General features: G+C 41.6%; 1 protein-coding gene across 5 annotated transcripts in view; it reads left to right on the top strand.

Annotated features, from left to right (window-relative positions):
* RNF144B (ring finger protein 144B) overlaps positions 1-14889 on the top strand; it is an 89154-nt gene extending 74265 nt beyond the window's left edge. For all 5 annotated transcript variants that reach the window (XM_015275952.4, XM_046927488.1, XM_418918.8 and 2 more), the window contains 4 exons: positions 4480-4681; positions 5098-5242; positions 6941-7030; positions 7217-14889. In XM_015275952.4, the coding sequence (XP_015131438.1) occupies positions 4480-4681; positions 5098-5242; positions 6941-7030; positions 7217-7357 (578 nt within the window). In that variant the 3' untranslated portion in view covers positions 7358-14889. The remainder of the gene's footprint in view (positions 1-4479; positions 4682-5097; positions 5243-6940; positions 7031-7216) is intronic.
* Positions 14890-15718: the final 829 nt, after the last annotated feature.

Here is a 15718-nt window from a genome sequence, read left to right as displayed (position 1 = left end):
TTAGTGAGGAAGTATTGATGGTAGGTGGATGGTTGGACTAGATGGTCTTGGAGGTATTTTCCGAATTTGATGGATCTATGATTCTACCAAATTAGTGGGCAAGTGTTTCTCCTCTTGATCTGTATTTTTTTTTCTCATCAGTCTTCTAGCAATTGATAAGCTTTTCATCCTTATAGACGTTGCCCACGTACAGTCAAGCTCTGTGACCAACAAAAGAACCTTAGCTGTTCTTAACCATGTAGAAAGGATGAGAATGCCACTATGAAACGTCTCCAAACTCTCCTGCTGGTTTCTTCATGCCCCTCCTGGCTATTGCCTCTGGAAACCCCAAGACTGTTCCACAAAGAAAGGCCTTTCCTTCATAAATAGTCTGCTCTCAGAATATGATTCTCAGTTCCAAACGTTTGACACATTCACAAAATGGACATAAAAATAATCCAGGGCTGAAAATGAACCTTAAGGTGGAAAGTTTAGAAATTTCAATCCTTTCAGTTTGTCATGGAGAGTGGGTTCTGTGGTTCAGTGTAGGCTCTTAAATATGAAAAGAGAGTAAAGTTCTGGGGAACAAGGATTGTTTTAAAGGGAAGTAAGGGAAGTTACAATGACTGGGATGCTGATGTGAAGCTATATCTTGATAGAGCTTCCAATGAGTAAGGCAAATTTAAGCATTGTTAGCAACTATCAGCAAGGATACTGAATCTTCTGAGAGACTGAGTTTCTTAGAGATGAGCTAGCTTCTTAGAAAAACTTCAGTTCAGTTCCTGGGTGAGAGCCTGCAGACCCTGCTTTAGCAGGAGGTTGGACGTGATGATCACTGGAGATCCCTTCCAACCTCTATAATTCTATGATTCTGAGATGAATTTTGAGGAAAATTTTGACGACCTGAAGAACTTAACGCACCCCAAAGCTGTTTTACTCGCCTACCATATTTGCTACCTATTTTAATGTATCTTTCCTCCCTGTTACCTTATTTATAATAGGCAGATATTTTTGGGTTGAAAGTTGGTGGGAAATAATTGGTTTACAATTTTATACCTATATGCTCTTTCTTCGTCTGATAATAAATGTACTGAAGGCATTCAGTCTTCCTGTGCTGTGTTCTCAGAACACAGATGTTTTCAGGTTTAAATCAAGCTTTCTTACAAATCTTTAACTTACATGGAGACAGTCATGACCTAGCCACAGGGTTTCCGTGTAATTTATTTTAATAGAAAAAAAACAGGAATTACTGCATGTGTGTTTATGATGGAGCTGATGTAGTCATCAGAAATAACGAAATAGAAGAATAGGATGTGGTTAGAACATATGCATTGTATTTCTATGACAGTTGCCCAATAGGCCTAGTGAAAGATGATGTGAAACTTCACTTTATGCCTAATGGAAAAAACGTCCATCAAAAGGGAAATATTCCTAATATTCTGTGGAATGCGTGGGCTCACCTTTTCAGTAGGCGCCTCTTGGAAGCCAGATATTCTCTCTTCCTCAGGATGCTACATTTCCCACCTTTGCCTCCCACTTCTTGCTTGCTTGCTTAAAACTGTCCAGATCCCTGCCTGTCACAGGCACTGTTTGGGAAAACGTTCTTCCTGAAAGTGGAGTGAGTGTGGCCGAACTGGCTGTGGGGAGACAGGGAAAAGGCTTAAGAGTGAAATAGCCCCAACCAAAAGATTGAACATCTCATCAGAGGAAAATTATAACCTCTTTCCTTATTTTGACTGCTCCTTTTTATTTATTTATTTTTATTTTCTGTTTTCATTTGTACTCCATGGTAAAGCAAACAGCATGAGACATCATGGATTGCAAAATACCGTCTGTAGGTTCTTTGTGAAAATGGAGGAAGTGGGAGAGGAGGGAATTTCATTTCATGCATCACATCTTGCTGCAACTAATTTGTGAAAATCAGTAAGATTTACAACCCTTCTTCCAATGAATGTCAAAACCAGACATCCAGTCTTTCATCCAAAAACAGGATAGGTGAATTTATCTTTCCAAAGTTGAACATGCTATCTGCAGGAACTGCCGTTTTTCTTCCTTTAACTGTTTATCAGCAGAAATAGTGTAGAACTATTGTGTGTGTGAAGACTGAAATGAAACAGTCAGTAGTAGGGCATGGTCTTACCCAGTTCAGAGCATCATCTCTGAAGGAAGCTTGGATAGCTTGCCCATCACTGTCTCTCTTTTCTCCCCACAAATGAAAGTACAAGCTGTTTTTGGCAAAATATTTGTTTGCTTTTGAGAGTGGAGGAAGTATGTGTAAGAGACTAAGGAGAAAGAAGAGAACTCAATTCATGAAGTGGCTTAAAAATAAGGTAGTACGGGTGTTTTTGCTGGCACATTCTAAATTATAGGTTAAAGCCTTTGCTGTGGATATGTGAAGTCTCCACATCTGTCAGAGGACAGACTAAAATATTACCTTTAGTTGCAGTAAGAACTTGTGTGCCCTTCAGCCAGCAGATCAGATGGTTATCCTTACTAGTTTACTCACTGTAAGTGTCATACAGAACTGGGGAGGAGAGACAGAAGATAGGTGAGCACAGCAAAGCTCTGTTATCCCATACCACAGGGACTCATGTGCCAACTTTATATATGGGAGACTGAGTGCTAGTCTTTGTTGGAACAGGTTCAAAATTTTGTCTCCCTCATCTCATGTTAAAGTTCAACTTTTGGAATAACCTGGAGTAGGTCTTCCTGCAGAGCCCTTTTGGAAATATTCTGTGTCCTGCACAAAAGAGTGGGGTAGGTTTTAAGATAGAAATTGTCAATGACTGCTTTCCTGGTAGTCACCTCATCTTCCAGGTGTTGTCCTTGCCACTGCTATGCATATAGGTTGGAGTAGCATCAGTGGAAATGAAAATCCAAACACAGGACTGTCTGATATCCTCACCCAGAAGACTCCTTCAGAAAAGAATGAGGCTCAGCTTGCCTTGAGTGGAGGAGTCTTATGAAGCTCTCTCCTACGTGTTTGCTCTCAGCTATTAGAAAAAGGGTGTTCCATCTGCTTGTGGCTTTGCTAGTATGACTGTTGAAAACTTACTCTCTATTTGTCAAAAATCACCCTAAATATTTGAATAGTTTTACGATTAAACTAAGCTACATTTTGGCGTGAGTTTACTATTCACCTCAAAACACACATCCAAAGCTAGCAGGAAACTCTGAGCTACTAATGGATTAATTTGAAGTTGATTTGTTTCAATTAGGGAGAGATACTGCCTGTAGGCATGTTTTTTTTCCTAGCTTTAAAGAAGCTGCGAGTTTTCAAGCAGAACATGAATGTTTGGCATACTAGAAGATACCTCAGTTTCTGATGCACATTGGGTTATGAAGGCTGTGCGATGTCCATCTCCCTGGGTGTTTATGCACATGTATCTACTTTTTTCTACCTACTGATTATGTTTTATCTATCTACTGTCCTTCTTTGAACACATTTCTAGTTGTACAATTTCTACTTTGTGGATATCAACCTCCTGTGCAGGACCAGTGCAGGAAGAGGTGTGCATAGAAGGAAATGCCTTCAACTGTTTCAGCAAAATTTGCCGAAGAACATATTTCAGAGGTCCTTGTGCAGCCTTTTGTTACAAGTGGGGCAATATTTTATCAGCTGAAAGTACAGAATAATTCTGTAATGGCTATTGACATCTCACAGTCAGGGATTTCCATGCATTGCTGAGACATCTCCTCTGGTTGTTTTCAAGGGTGGTATCAGAGAGCTCCCAGGGTGAGAGGAGATGCAGGTAGCTCCTTTACAGCATGACAGCCTTTTTCTAGGGAGGCTCTGTAGGGTGGGAGCATTTGGCTCTGTGGGGTGGGAGCAGGGACTTCAGCAGTATAAAGTACACACATACTAGACAAGGCTAACAGTGAATGTGATTTATCTGGGTTTCTCTTGCAAGCCCAAATTCCTTTATTAAAGGGTGGGAAGTGAGAGAAATAACTGACATTTATTATTCACTGCCATGTGCCATTGTATGTAACTCATAGTTTCCACCCACTATCTGACCTTGACTATTGTTGTAATCTGAGATCTGCTCATAATCAGTTTGTAGTTGGGGGGTGGAGGGGGGGTAGTAAGTCACAGAAAGGGACCTGACATTAATTTAATGACAGTCTTTCTGCTATTAACATGAGAGATATGGCATGGCTTGAACATGTGAAAGACGTAATGTCCTAACATTACAAAAGACACATGCTTTTCAGAAAGCAACAGTTACCTTTATCATTTTTGCCTCCCTATAAAAGCAAAGAATATGTCCTGTGTAGTCTGTTGCCATTATTGTGATGCATCCAGTGCAGCAGCTGTTGAAGAACTCAGTTCCATGCCTGCATGAGGAAGAGAAGTAGCCTCAAACATCCACAGGCACAGAGTCAGAAGGCTTCAGCTTCCCCATGCACGTTCAGAACTGGGTCTTGCATACCTTGACATGCCACCAGAATGAGAACGGGACTGTATAAGTAGTTTTATTTCTATCTCTTTCATTTCAGAAGTCCATTTGGACCCTCAGAGAACATGGTGTCCTGCAGCAGACTGCCAAACGGTGTGCTGCATTGGACCAAATGAGTCAGGAGTGCCGGTGCCGGTGGAGTGCCCAGCCTGTCACATGATGTTCTGCTCCTCTTGTAAGGAGGCATGGCACCCACAGCGCCTGTGCCCAGAAAACCAAGCTCTGGTAACAACGGAGCAGGGGTAAGAGTGGAATCCACAATGGCTGTGCTGGTTCTTCTTGGCATAGGGTACTTGCTCTGTGTCTCACTTCATTTTCATTGAACTTTTTTTCTTAATACTATCTCTGCTACTGCCCATCTCTTCTGGCATTTCCTAAATATAATTCCAGTCTAATGTTTATTTCAAATTATTCATGTTTGTTTTATATGGCATTAAAGACCACGAGAATGGAGTTTCACTTCTATATGATGCAAAATCCTACATCCAGTAGTGGATATACTTCAGCGTATTCTACTGAGTATAATGAGCTTCACACATTAAGTGCGTTAAGACAATAACATTGGATGCTCCAGGAAATAAGCAGAATCCACACTAGGAGCTGAGTATCAGCAGTGATTATATTTATGTTTCACTTTAATGTTTCCTTACTCTTCTAGATCACTTATCGGAACAGAGACAGAAGCTCCAATTAAGCAGTGCCCAGTTTGTCGGATCTATATTGAGAGAAACGAGGGCTGTGCTCAGATGATGTGCAAGAACTGCAAGCACACATTCTGCTGGTACTGCCTACAGAACTTGGATGTAAGTACTGCAGAGAAAAAATATCTAGATGAAGGGTAAATGGGGGCTGAAGTTAGTCTGAAGCTCCACACGAAGTTCTCCACCAATCTAGGAATTCTAATTCTAGGAATAACTTGGCTTATTTCAGATGCTAATTTCATTCCTTTTTTTCATCCAGTGCTTTCATTTATTTCAACATTCTTTTTTTTCATAAAGGATTATAGCCATATACGGTGGTAGTTGTTTTAAGGAAATGAGATGTACTGGTTACTTTCTGGAAGCTGATTACAGCATTACCTTTCTCTAACATCTTCTTTCAATGTAGTTAGCTACAGATGGTTTGGTTGAGAGTAAGAGAGAGAAATTCTTCTGCCTTCTCCAACCACATGGATCACAGCCTGTCAGAAAAGGGTATGATATTGGGAAAAGACAGTTTCATGGGAAGATCTATTAAGAGCTCATAAATTAGGTCTTCTTTACAAGTCCATCTCTAGTGCTGTGTTCATTGAAGAGAATGGTAGATTAGTTGATATGACGATAAAGCCGTTGGATTGTGGATGTGGATTATGAAATGCAAGTAGCTAGTTGTTTCTCAAATGATACCAGCTAGTCTCAGCTTTTGAGGACCTCAGTCTTTCTAACAGGATTAAGAGTACAAGAACTCTGGTACCTGAGTTTCTCTTTCTTGCAGTCATTACTTAACAAATGTGGGAATGTGAAAGTAACTTTTCCAGCACATGAAATAAAATATTAACGGATGCACAGCTTTTCTTCTTCTTTCTTGTACTCCATATGCAGCACACAACGAGACTTCCTCATTCTTCAATCTTAGTTTTCTCAGAATGCAAGTTTAACTTAACATCATGCCCTATTTTCGGATGTGGGAGTGCACTTTTTCAACATCTGTCTTCTGGCTTGTCTCAGAGTACATACAGTACACAGTGATTGCTTAACACCATGCTGAGCTGGAAGACCATCAGATTCTCAGTTTTGGTAGACATGTCCTCGCTAAGTTTTAGCCTGTTCTAGAGGAAAAGGAAAAAAACCAAACTGTAGCTGTGTGGTTCAAATACAGTTTTACTAAATGAGCAAGGTTACAGGAATGCCAGGTTTAGATGTAGCTAACAGCTGCAGAGCTGAAGAGTAAGGCTGAAGAGTGAAAGAGGAGGCAGCATCATGTTACAGTGCAGCTGGCAAGGGGAGAGTAATGTGGAGCATTCGTCACATTCTGAATTAAATCTGGATAATCTACTATTTCTGGGAAAAGAAAAAAGAAACGGTCATTTCCTTTTTTCTTTTTTTATAATTATTTTCCTGTTAAGCCTATGAAGAAAATGACCACGAAGTGCAGGGATAGCAGAACAGAAGGTAGAAGTATCTCAGCAGATAATGCCTGAGATTGCAAACTTCCTGAAAAATCTTCTTTAGAAACCCCTTTAGCATCACCAAATAACGGACTAGGTAGCCATGCAATTAGTGCAATGCATATACTTCACATTTTTAAAAGCGTGTGAGGGAAGGAGCTATACAAAAGCTTGAGTCCTAAACATACTGCACTGTTTGGAACTGCAAGAAGTTTCTCTGGATAAATATCTGGAAGACAGATGAATTTGCCAGTCAGCAGCTGGTAGCTTTATGGCAGTGTCAGGAAAGCTGTATTTCCAGTCCAGTTCCCAGGCTGTAACCTCCTCTTACAGCTTCTTCTTCTTTTTTTTTCAGAATGACATCTTCTTAAGGCATTACGACAAAGGCCCTTGCAGAAACAAGCTAGGCCACTCGCGTGCTTCAGTGATGTGGAACAGAACGCAGGTGTGTTCTTAGTCAGCTAAGCAGAACAATCATGCATGTGTGAAGCAAAGAGATTTTGCCCTTCAGCAAAGAACCAAGATTGTTTTTCATGCTTTCATTTTTTAGCTTATTCCATGCTTATGCATGCACGCGCATTTTATTTTTCACGTTAGCTAAATATGTATTTTTCCCCACTATGTCTTGCAGGTTGTAGGGATCCTCGTTGGACTAGGTATCATAGCATTGGTGACCTCTCCCTTGCTGCTTGTGGCATCTCCATGCATCATCTGCTGCATTTGCAAATCTTGCCGAAGCAAAAAGAAAAAGCACAGCCTACCTACAACCTAAAAGTCTGTGTCTGTTTAAGCTTGTATCTGTACAGTATACATTTGTGAGAAAGCACAACGGTTGGATTTTGGTGCCATACCTATCAAATAGTGCTCCCCTTTTTTCCTTTTTTTTTTAATTTTTTTGCCAATTTTTGGGATAAGTGCCTATTCTCTACAGGCTACTCTATCAATAACAAGTCACGGAGTGGGAAAAGTCTAGATAATTGTACAGTACATATGGCATAGGTTTTGCTTTCTAAAAGAAAAACGTAACACAGCTCAGTAGTTCGTACGCTCAAGTATGAGCCACCTCTTGAGACTGCTAGAACTTTACCATCTTCTGTCAGCCACACACGAGTCAATTCTGCAGTATTAATCTGCTTTTGCAGGCCCAACTGTTACTGTCATGCTTTCCGTTGGTTCTTGGTGAAAGTCAGCTCATGCCATTAGAGGTAACAAACTGTTAAAAAAAATGTGTTTGACAGTTTTCTGTCAACTGGCAACCATGGCATTTCTTTCAGCACTGAAATCAGTGGGTTTTATATTACTGATTCCAATGACAATTAAAAACCAACAAAACTATTTCGAAGACAGAGCTGTCTTTTAAGAGACTGGACTGGCTTGAGAAAGCTGTATTTATTTCAGATCAGACATGCCGTATCTACTTTGAAATATTAGGAGTATGTATATTCCCCTGCCATTGGGCATACTTTCATCAGTAATGTGTGTATAAACTCACCATGAATCTAATAATTTAGGAAAGGCAGTGATACAGCTCCTATTCTGTGCAGTACTGGGATATTGGTTGTGTGTGTATGCAGCGACTCGTGTCTGTGGACGTACCCAGTGCATAATGCACGATTTATTTTCTAGGTAGTCAGTATATTTTTTCAACAGCTTACATGGGATAGCAGCAAGAACCCTGCAACGTTACTCAGATCAGGATAAGCAAAACCTTCTGGACCTGCTGATGTAAATACTTGAGAAATGCTGTGTAACTATCAATCCACAGCTGGATATTTCTTCTGTCCTGCTCAAGGTTAACAAACTGTTACATATCATTTTTAGTTATTCTGGATCTGTCATTTAATACAGCCTTCGTTTTCATTTGGTGCCTCACTGTCAAACGGATTCAGACCCTGCTATCAGTTACACCTATATAAATTCACTGAAACCTCCCTGAAGAGCTGAAGTTACTTTAGGCTCACTCAGGAGTAGCTGAGATCAGACTCTTCTCCCCCGAGTTTATTTCCTTAATGGCTGGTGCTCCTCATAACCTTGGCCAGCGGCGGCTTTTGTTCTGGGCTCCCAGTGCATTATATATCTGTGGGAACTGATACGAGTTTGCACTATGTAATCAGTTGTAATTCCAAACCCCTTGTGATAAGGGCTGCAATATGTAAATGAGATGCTCGGCCTGGGCATTGTCTCAGGCTTTTCCTCCTCTTGTCTACCCTCCTGCATGCACACGGTGCAAGGCACCAGAAGAATGTTGCGAAGAGCATCTCTTCTGTTGCATTTGGCTGAACCTCAGGAACTTTGCCTTCTTGGCAGTCGTAAATGTGACCTTTCTTTGTTTAACGTCGCCCTCTGGTTCCTGTAACAGAAGCGGTAGATGTTCTTATTTTAAGAAAGTGCAGTCTGTTGAGCAGACTAGCATGGACAAAGGCCTTAAATGATACTGTCTGTTTTACTTTTGCATTGATTTATTTTGTAAATGCTATCTGATTTTGTTACCAGTGGCGGTGCTCACCAGTTGGAAAGGCTGCATTTATTCTCCATCCGTAGCCTCTAAAGGAAGCAGAAAAATAGTCAGTACATTTTAAATGTAAAGTGCAATGCAGGCAACTACGATTTATAATAAGTGGAGAATGTTTTCTGTATGTGTCTTTTTTTTTTTTTTTTCTTAAAGAATAGTAATGGTTGTGCTTGGGGGCAGTTATGGCATATTAGTCTCCAGCCCTTGGCTTTGCACTATTTTTCTACCGATATTTTTATGGCACTACTGTCATTTTCAGCTTATTTATGAACTTGCAGTTAAGAGTCTTAATATAAGAAAGCCTGAAGAACAAAGGTATAAGAGCTGTGCAGTCTCACTGACCATAGCCAGCATTGTGACGTACTGATAACCTTTGCATGTTGAACTTTGTTGTTTTTTCATGTTTTGTGATCATATTTCTGCTAGCCAGTTTCTTTGCTTTGCCTGCTTCCCCTTTCCCTTCCAGGTGCTCAATGGAATGAATGTTTCTCCTCATTTTTCATTAATACTGCCATGTTAATGAAATTGCCAAGTTCTTCCCTCTGTTAAAGGAATGCAACTGAAGGCAGTATCTTGCCAGGAAAACACAATTAGACATAAGTTGGCTGTTTACCGTTCCACCTCTTTTAGCTCTTTAAAAACTGTCTGAAGGTAATGCAGCTCTGTCCATAGAATGGAAATTTGTTTTAATGATTTATAGGACAATATTTTGTAAAAGCAGCACACAGATGCATAGCTATACAGTCTAGGAAAGCAAGACTTTTCTGTTTATTTTTATTAACTTCTCAATCTGAGCGCAGGGTAACATCTTTCAGGGACTCATACTAAAGAGCAGAGGTAAAATGTGCCTTTTCCACATTCATTTTTTATTGCTTGTGCCAGTTTATATGTCTAGTGAGGTTACCAAAAGAAATTCAGTATCCAGGTGTTAGGGCAACCTAAGAGCCAGGATACAAATCCAGGCACCAAAGTAGCAGATCGATAGCAATGGCCAGACTTCAGCAAAAAGCCACAAAAACTAGATAAAGAAACACGAACTACAGGTGCACCTTCCTTTGGCTGTGTAGATGGAACAAACTGACAAAGAACAAAGCTCTAGAAATACTTCAGAGCTTGAGCTAGAAATCTTAGGAGGATTATTTTACTTAAAAGGCTTTGCACAGTGCACTGCGTATCCTCACTTTTCATTGCATAGGGATTCCTGAGTATGTGCGTTAAGTAGACAGTGACCTTGCTAGCTTATAAGGACACGCTGACTCAGCTGTGCAGAAGTTCTGGGAGGAGTAGGGCCCTTTCCCTTGTTTTCCAGTAGACAAATATTTTGCACAAACTCATCACACTTACAAGGTTTCCAAAGAACTATGTTAGCAAGAGACTTTTTTACAGTGTTTGTTTCTTTCTTTCTTTCAAAAAACAAAAATTATAAGAGAAATCATAGCATTGTAGAATGGTTTTTGTTGGAGGGGACCTTAAAGATCATCTAGTTCCAACCCCTCTACCACAGGCAGGATTATCAGCCACCAGCTCAGGCTGCCGAGGACCCATCCAACCTGGTCTTGAATGCCTCGAGGGATGGGGTACCCACAGCTTCTCTGGGCAGCCTATGCCAGTGCCTCACCACCCTCTGAGTGAAGAATTTATTCCTAACATCTAACCTAAATCTCCCCTCTTTAAGTTAAAAGATAGTCCTCTTTGTTTTATTGCTGTCGAACCATGTAAAAAAGTTGGTCCCGCTCCTGCTTGTAAGCTTCCTCCAAGTACTGGAAAGCTGCAGTGATGTCTCCCTGGAGCCTTCTCTTCTCCAAGCTAAACAAGCATAACTCTTTTAACCTTTCTTCATAGGAGAGGTAGTAGTGTGGTCCCCTCAGATCATCTTCATGGTCCTCCTCTGGGCTTGCTCCAACAGCTCCGTGTCTTTCTTGTGCTGGGAGCCTCAGGCCTGGACACAGTACTCCAGATGGGGCCTCACAAGGGCCAAGTAGAGGCAGGGCAGTCACCTCCCTCTCCCTTCTTCCACCACTCTTTTGATGCAGCCCAGGATGCAGCTGGCCTTCCGAGCTGCAAGAGCACACTGCTGGCTCATGTCCACCTTTGTGACGTTTCCCCTTTTCTGGTCACCAGGGACTTTGCGTGACAGCCACAATTTTTCAGATATATATGGAGATCGACTTGGCAACCACACCAGCCACTTCCTTCAGAACCCTGGGATGCATGTCATCAGGCCCCATTGATTTGTACACATTCCGTCTCATGAGATGGTCTCAGACTTGCTCTGCTCTTAAGTTGGGAGTGATTTTGCTCCTTTGATCCCCACTTAGAATTTCCCGGACACAAGAGGTGTGAGGAGCCTGACTGGCTGTGAAGACTGAGGCAAAGGACGCGTTAAGTACCTCAGCCTTTTCTGTGTCTGAGGAGGCCAAAAATAAAATAAAATAAAGAAATGATCATCATTTTATAAGAAACTTCTTGCAAACATGGCAAATAGTAACTAAAAATTTTGGATAGAGGAGGAAGGACTCTAGCTCCTTTTGGCTCTGCTAAATCAATGTAAGTCCACCCTCTTGAACTCTTTCTATGAGATGTGGTGCATGTTACTGCCAGCCTTCCAACTTGCTACCTTTACCATCCATCCTTCTTCCTTCTGGCTTAGAGCTGGTGTGTGGGTAGCACATGGGGGAGAGAGCTCAGAGCTGGGTGCTGTGTAGGAGCTGGGATCTATGGCATGTGTGCAGCCTGGCCTGGCTCCATCACCTAAAGCAAATGCTTCTCATGCTATAGCATAAGCACTTCTCTGCACTGGTTGTTATATTATCATAGAGCGATGGGAGATGGTCAATGCAGACATTCAGTAGCTGATTCTTTTTCAATGGTGCATGGGATTACTTAAATCTAAGAAGAACATGAGGAGTTACAGTAACTGGTGTTTGTACAGTGTTTTTGTGATGCTAAGTGCTAGGCACTGTTACCTGTCCAGTAACATAGCACAGAGTCCAAAGAAAAGTTTAAAATATACATAATTTTTACTTGAGTAAACTAAGAGAAACTGGATACTATCCTCTTTATTTGCTTGCAGATATGCAAGTGGACAGCAGTCAACTCCATTTCCCCAAATTAACAGCAAAATAAACTTCTGGCTGCTCTGTTCCATGGTACTGCAGCAGGCAGTTGTGTTGCAGTGCCTGCTGCTTTAAAGGTCTGAAATCTGTTTTGCACTGTGTTTTCCTTTTCACAGTCACTTTTTTCTTCCTCAGAGCAGATTCCCTTTAAGATCCTATTTCTCATCCCCTGTCTTGGGCCAAAGATTTTTAGAGTGAAAATAGTAGATTTCTTTACGTGAGAAGATAATTCTTCTGACAGTTTTCTCAGAGATTTTGTTAAGAAATTGGATGCTGAGGTAATGACCAAAGATAGAAAATTCCAGCTTGGCTTGTTTAGAAAAACTCATTTAAACTGGAGAGGTTGTCTTGGAATACATAAATAAGAACTTCTTTGTTACAGCCCTACAACTTTTAAGCCTCATGTTTCTAGGAAATACGCTGTGGAAAAAAAAATCACAGCCTATATACATGTTTTGATTATATATATCAGACATGATTCTCTTGTAGGCATTCAGCACCCCTCCCCATCCCCCTAGAATCTTCCTAGAGTAAACTTGTACAATAAGATCATTTGAAATATACAATAGAGCATATTAACAGCGTTCTAGCCATACAGCAGTAGTAAGATATCTCTGACATGTAGGATCAGGCCCTTATTTTTGTGGGTTGCAATGAAAACGCAAAGACGTACCTTTCCTGGAATGATGAGAATTGATTCTTCTGCAGTCTGCCGAAAGGTGAACTTACTGCTAAGATCATGAAAACCTCCCGTCTCTTTTTCTCCTTTGTCCACTTGTTAGTTAAGCAATGTAGTGAGAACCTCATGCTTTCGCAGAACAGGAATCCCAAAGGTCTGTTTGGTCGCTACGCTCAGGTATGCAGATCCAATGCATTTTTGAAGATTCATTATTTATGTAACGCATACATAATTTATATTTTGTAATTATAAAATACAGATTTTGAGGGGTAGGATGCATTTTACCATATGATACATGTATTTTAGTTGCATTCAGATTGGAAATCTTTCGTCTTCTTCCCAGGGAGAAGGTTGTTGTGTTCCTGGCAAGGTAAATTCCCATAGTTTGTTGCAGTCCACAGTAAATGTTTTGTGCTATCTTTTACTTGTGCTTTGTTATGTCTTGTTATGATCTCTCAAGTTAGTTCTCTGTATCAAGCAAATACTATGCTTAGGGAAAGTGTTTTCCTAGCAATGCATTTTAGTGACTGCCACAATTTGGACTATACAAGATGATGATGGTTGACAAGATCTGCCAGCTTTTTAGAGGACGTGACCTCATTCTTTCCCTTTCTCTTACCCCTTCGGCCCAAGGAGGTTTCTCTTTTCCTAGCTGAGAATTAGGGACTTCTATCATTAGTCTGTGCCTTCTGGATGTCCAGGCTGGAGCAGCTGCTTCTGGTGGCTTCGTGCTGGGAGATACCAGGCAGGTTGAATGTGCGGTGCTGCAGGGTATGTGCAGTAAGTTTCCTACATTTCAGGAGGGCGCCTGGTGCCTTACAGCTTGCTGGGACACGTGCAGCAGATGTGGTTGGTGTTGGTGGAAGAGGGACTTTGTCCAAGTGGCTTCAGGAGTGCCACCAGCTGTAGGGCGACCAGCTGCAGGACACGTGTAGTGCTGAGCCTCTGCGGCACTGCAGCTGTGATGCTGGGCCACGTCACCGTGTGTGTGTGTCTCCTGGAGTGCTGTCAGGGCCACCATCATCTCTACCTAACCCCACACCGCCCAGATTCCACAGCAAACCTCTGTTCCTTCAGCTTTGCAGTATCTACTACTTGCCTATTACTGTTTCAGAGAAACCTCAGTTCAGATGAGTTACTTGGGGCTGTTCTGCTCTAGGCATTCATTTTACCTAAGGTCTAGAAAGAAAAGCAAACTGCTATATACCCTGCTGATACCAACATCAGGGGCACCAAGCGTCAGCTTGTGAGAACTCTTCGTCTGCCACAGCATTGCGTATTTTTGAGGAAACAAAAATAAGTGCTTTTTTTGTTTTGTTTTGTACTTTGAGGTGTCTGAGCCCAGCACCAAGACGTGGTCCTGAGTGCAACCTGGACTGGCAGCATTCACAGACCCTGCTGGGTGGCAGCGCTGGGCTCAGCCCAGCCGTGGTCTCGCAGCCCTTGCTGGCAGGAGCAGGACCCAGGGCTCTTATTGCTGTGCTGGGCAGATGGTGTGGAAAGGAATGATTTCATTGCAACAGGAGGAAGCAAGTCCCTCTGCAGAGGGCCAGCCCTTGCTGTTGAGGGACTTGTCTCCTGTGCTGTGCTGCACAAGGGTGAGATCCTCTTCAGTGTCTAGAGGTCGTTTACCTGGTACTTGGTTAAGCTTACGTTTTATTTATCTGGGTTTCTTCCTTTCTTCCAGGTAATACACTTTCTTCACCACTCTTATCCTGGTGAAGGGCAAAAGGGTTTGATCTTTGTAAGATTTGTTACAATATTTTTGTGTTTATAAGAAAACTGATGTATAAAGAAACAAGCGCTTTTGTAAGATTTTGGTTGTATGATTCAGCATTTAAACATCTTACAGATGCAATTTTTTGCACTCTTTCCGCATACATTCATAAAAGTATATATTATATTTATTTTCTGTCTTTGAAGTTTACTTTGTTGTTGTTTTTTCTTCTAATGTTAAAAAATGCAACATGTGCGACATTAAATAATAGTGAAAAACATCACATTTTGTTGTAATTCTCTATTAAACTGTCTTCAAACAGATGAGGTATTGAAGGCCAGGCTGGATGTGGCTCTGGGCAGCCTGGTCTGGTGGTTGGCGACCCTGCATATAGCAGGGGGGTTGAAACTCGATGATCATTGTGGTCTTTTCATCCCAGGCCATTCTATGATTCTATGAATTCAAACATATCTGGGGTGCTTACTGGAAATGTACAGGATAAGAGGGGCTGGAATGGTTGGAAGTGAAATCTTGACTCTTATCTACTTTCTGAGAAATGAACGAAATCAAACTGCATGCAGTACCTCCCCTGGGTACCTTAACAACCTTCGAGTTTTGTGCTCATCCATTTACAGAGAATGGAATGAGCTCTGGCATAGCTCCCACATGCTGCTGCAGTTTTCCCTCTGCAAATGGGGCATGGGATCCCTGTAAACCTGGTCCCTTGCTCAGCAGTGGGGACCGCAGCTTGGAGTGTACCAGGCTGTGGCTGAGGGACTTATAGGAGGCTGCAGGAGGCCAAGTCTGCTGCTTTCAAGCCCCTTTCTCATCCTTGTCCTCCCTCAGTCCAGCCTGTCCTTGTGGCAGATCTAGGTTTTGTGGTTAGTGTTGCCAAAGGATATAATGAAGCATTACACAGCTGTGTAATGGAGGTAAACACTCCTCAGTTTTCTCACACACCCATATCCTACTATGTTTATAGGGGACAATCACAACTGTATTCTTGAGCATCAAATATTAAAGTGGTGTTTACTACTAAGTATTTCTAGCTTAGCTAAAATTACTCAGCACCGGGAGACAGGATTTTCCAGCTGAGTGGCACACCCTTG

Source organism: Gallus gallus, chromosome 2 (assembly GCF_016699485.2).
Source record: "Gallus gallus isolate bGalGal1 chromosome 2, bGalGal1.mat.broiler.GRCg7b, whole genome shotgun sequence".
Lineage (NCBI taxonomy): Eukaryota > Metazoa > Chordata > Aves > Galliformes > Phasianidae > Gallus > Gallus gallus.
The sequence above is the reverse complement of the archived record's forward strand: the minus strand, read 5'-3'. Positions and strand labels throughout refer to the sequence as shown.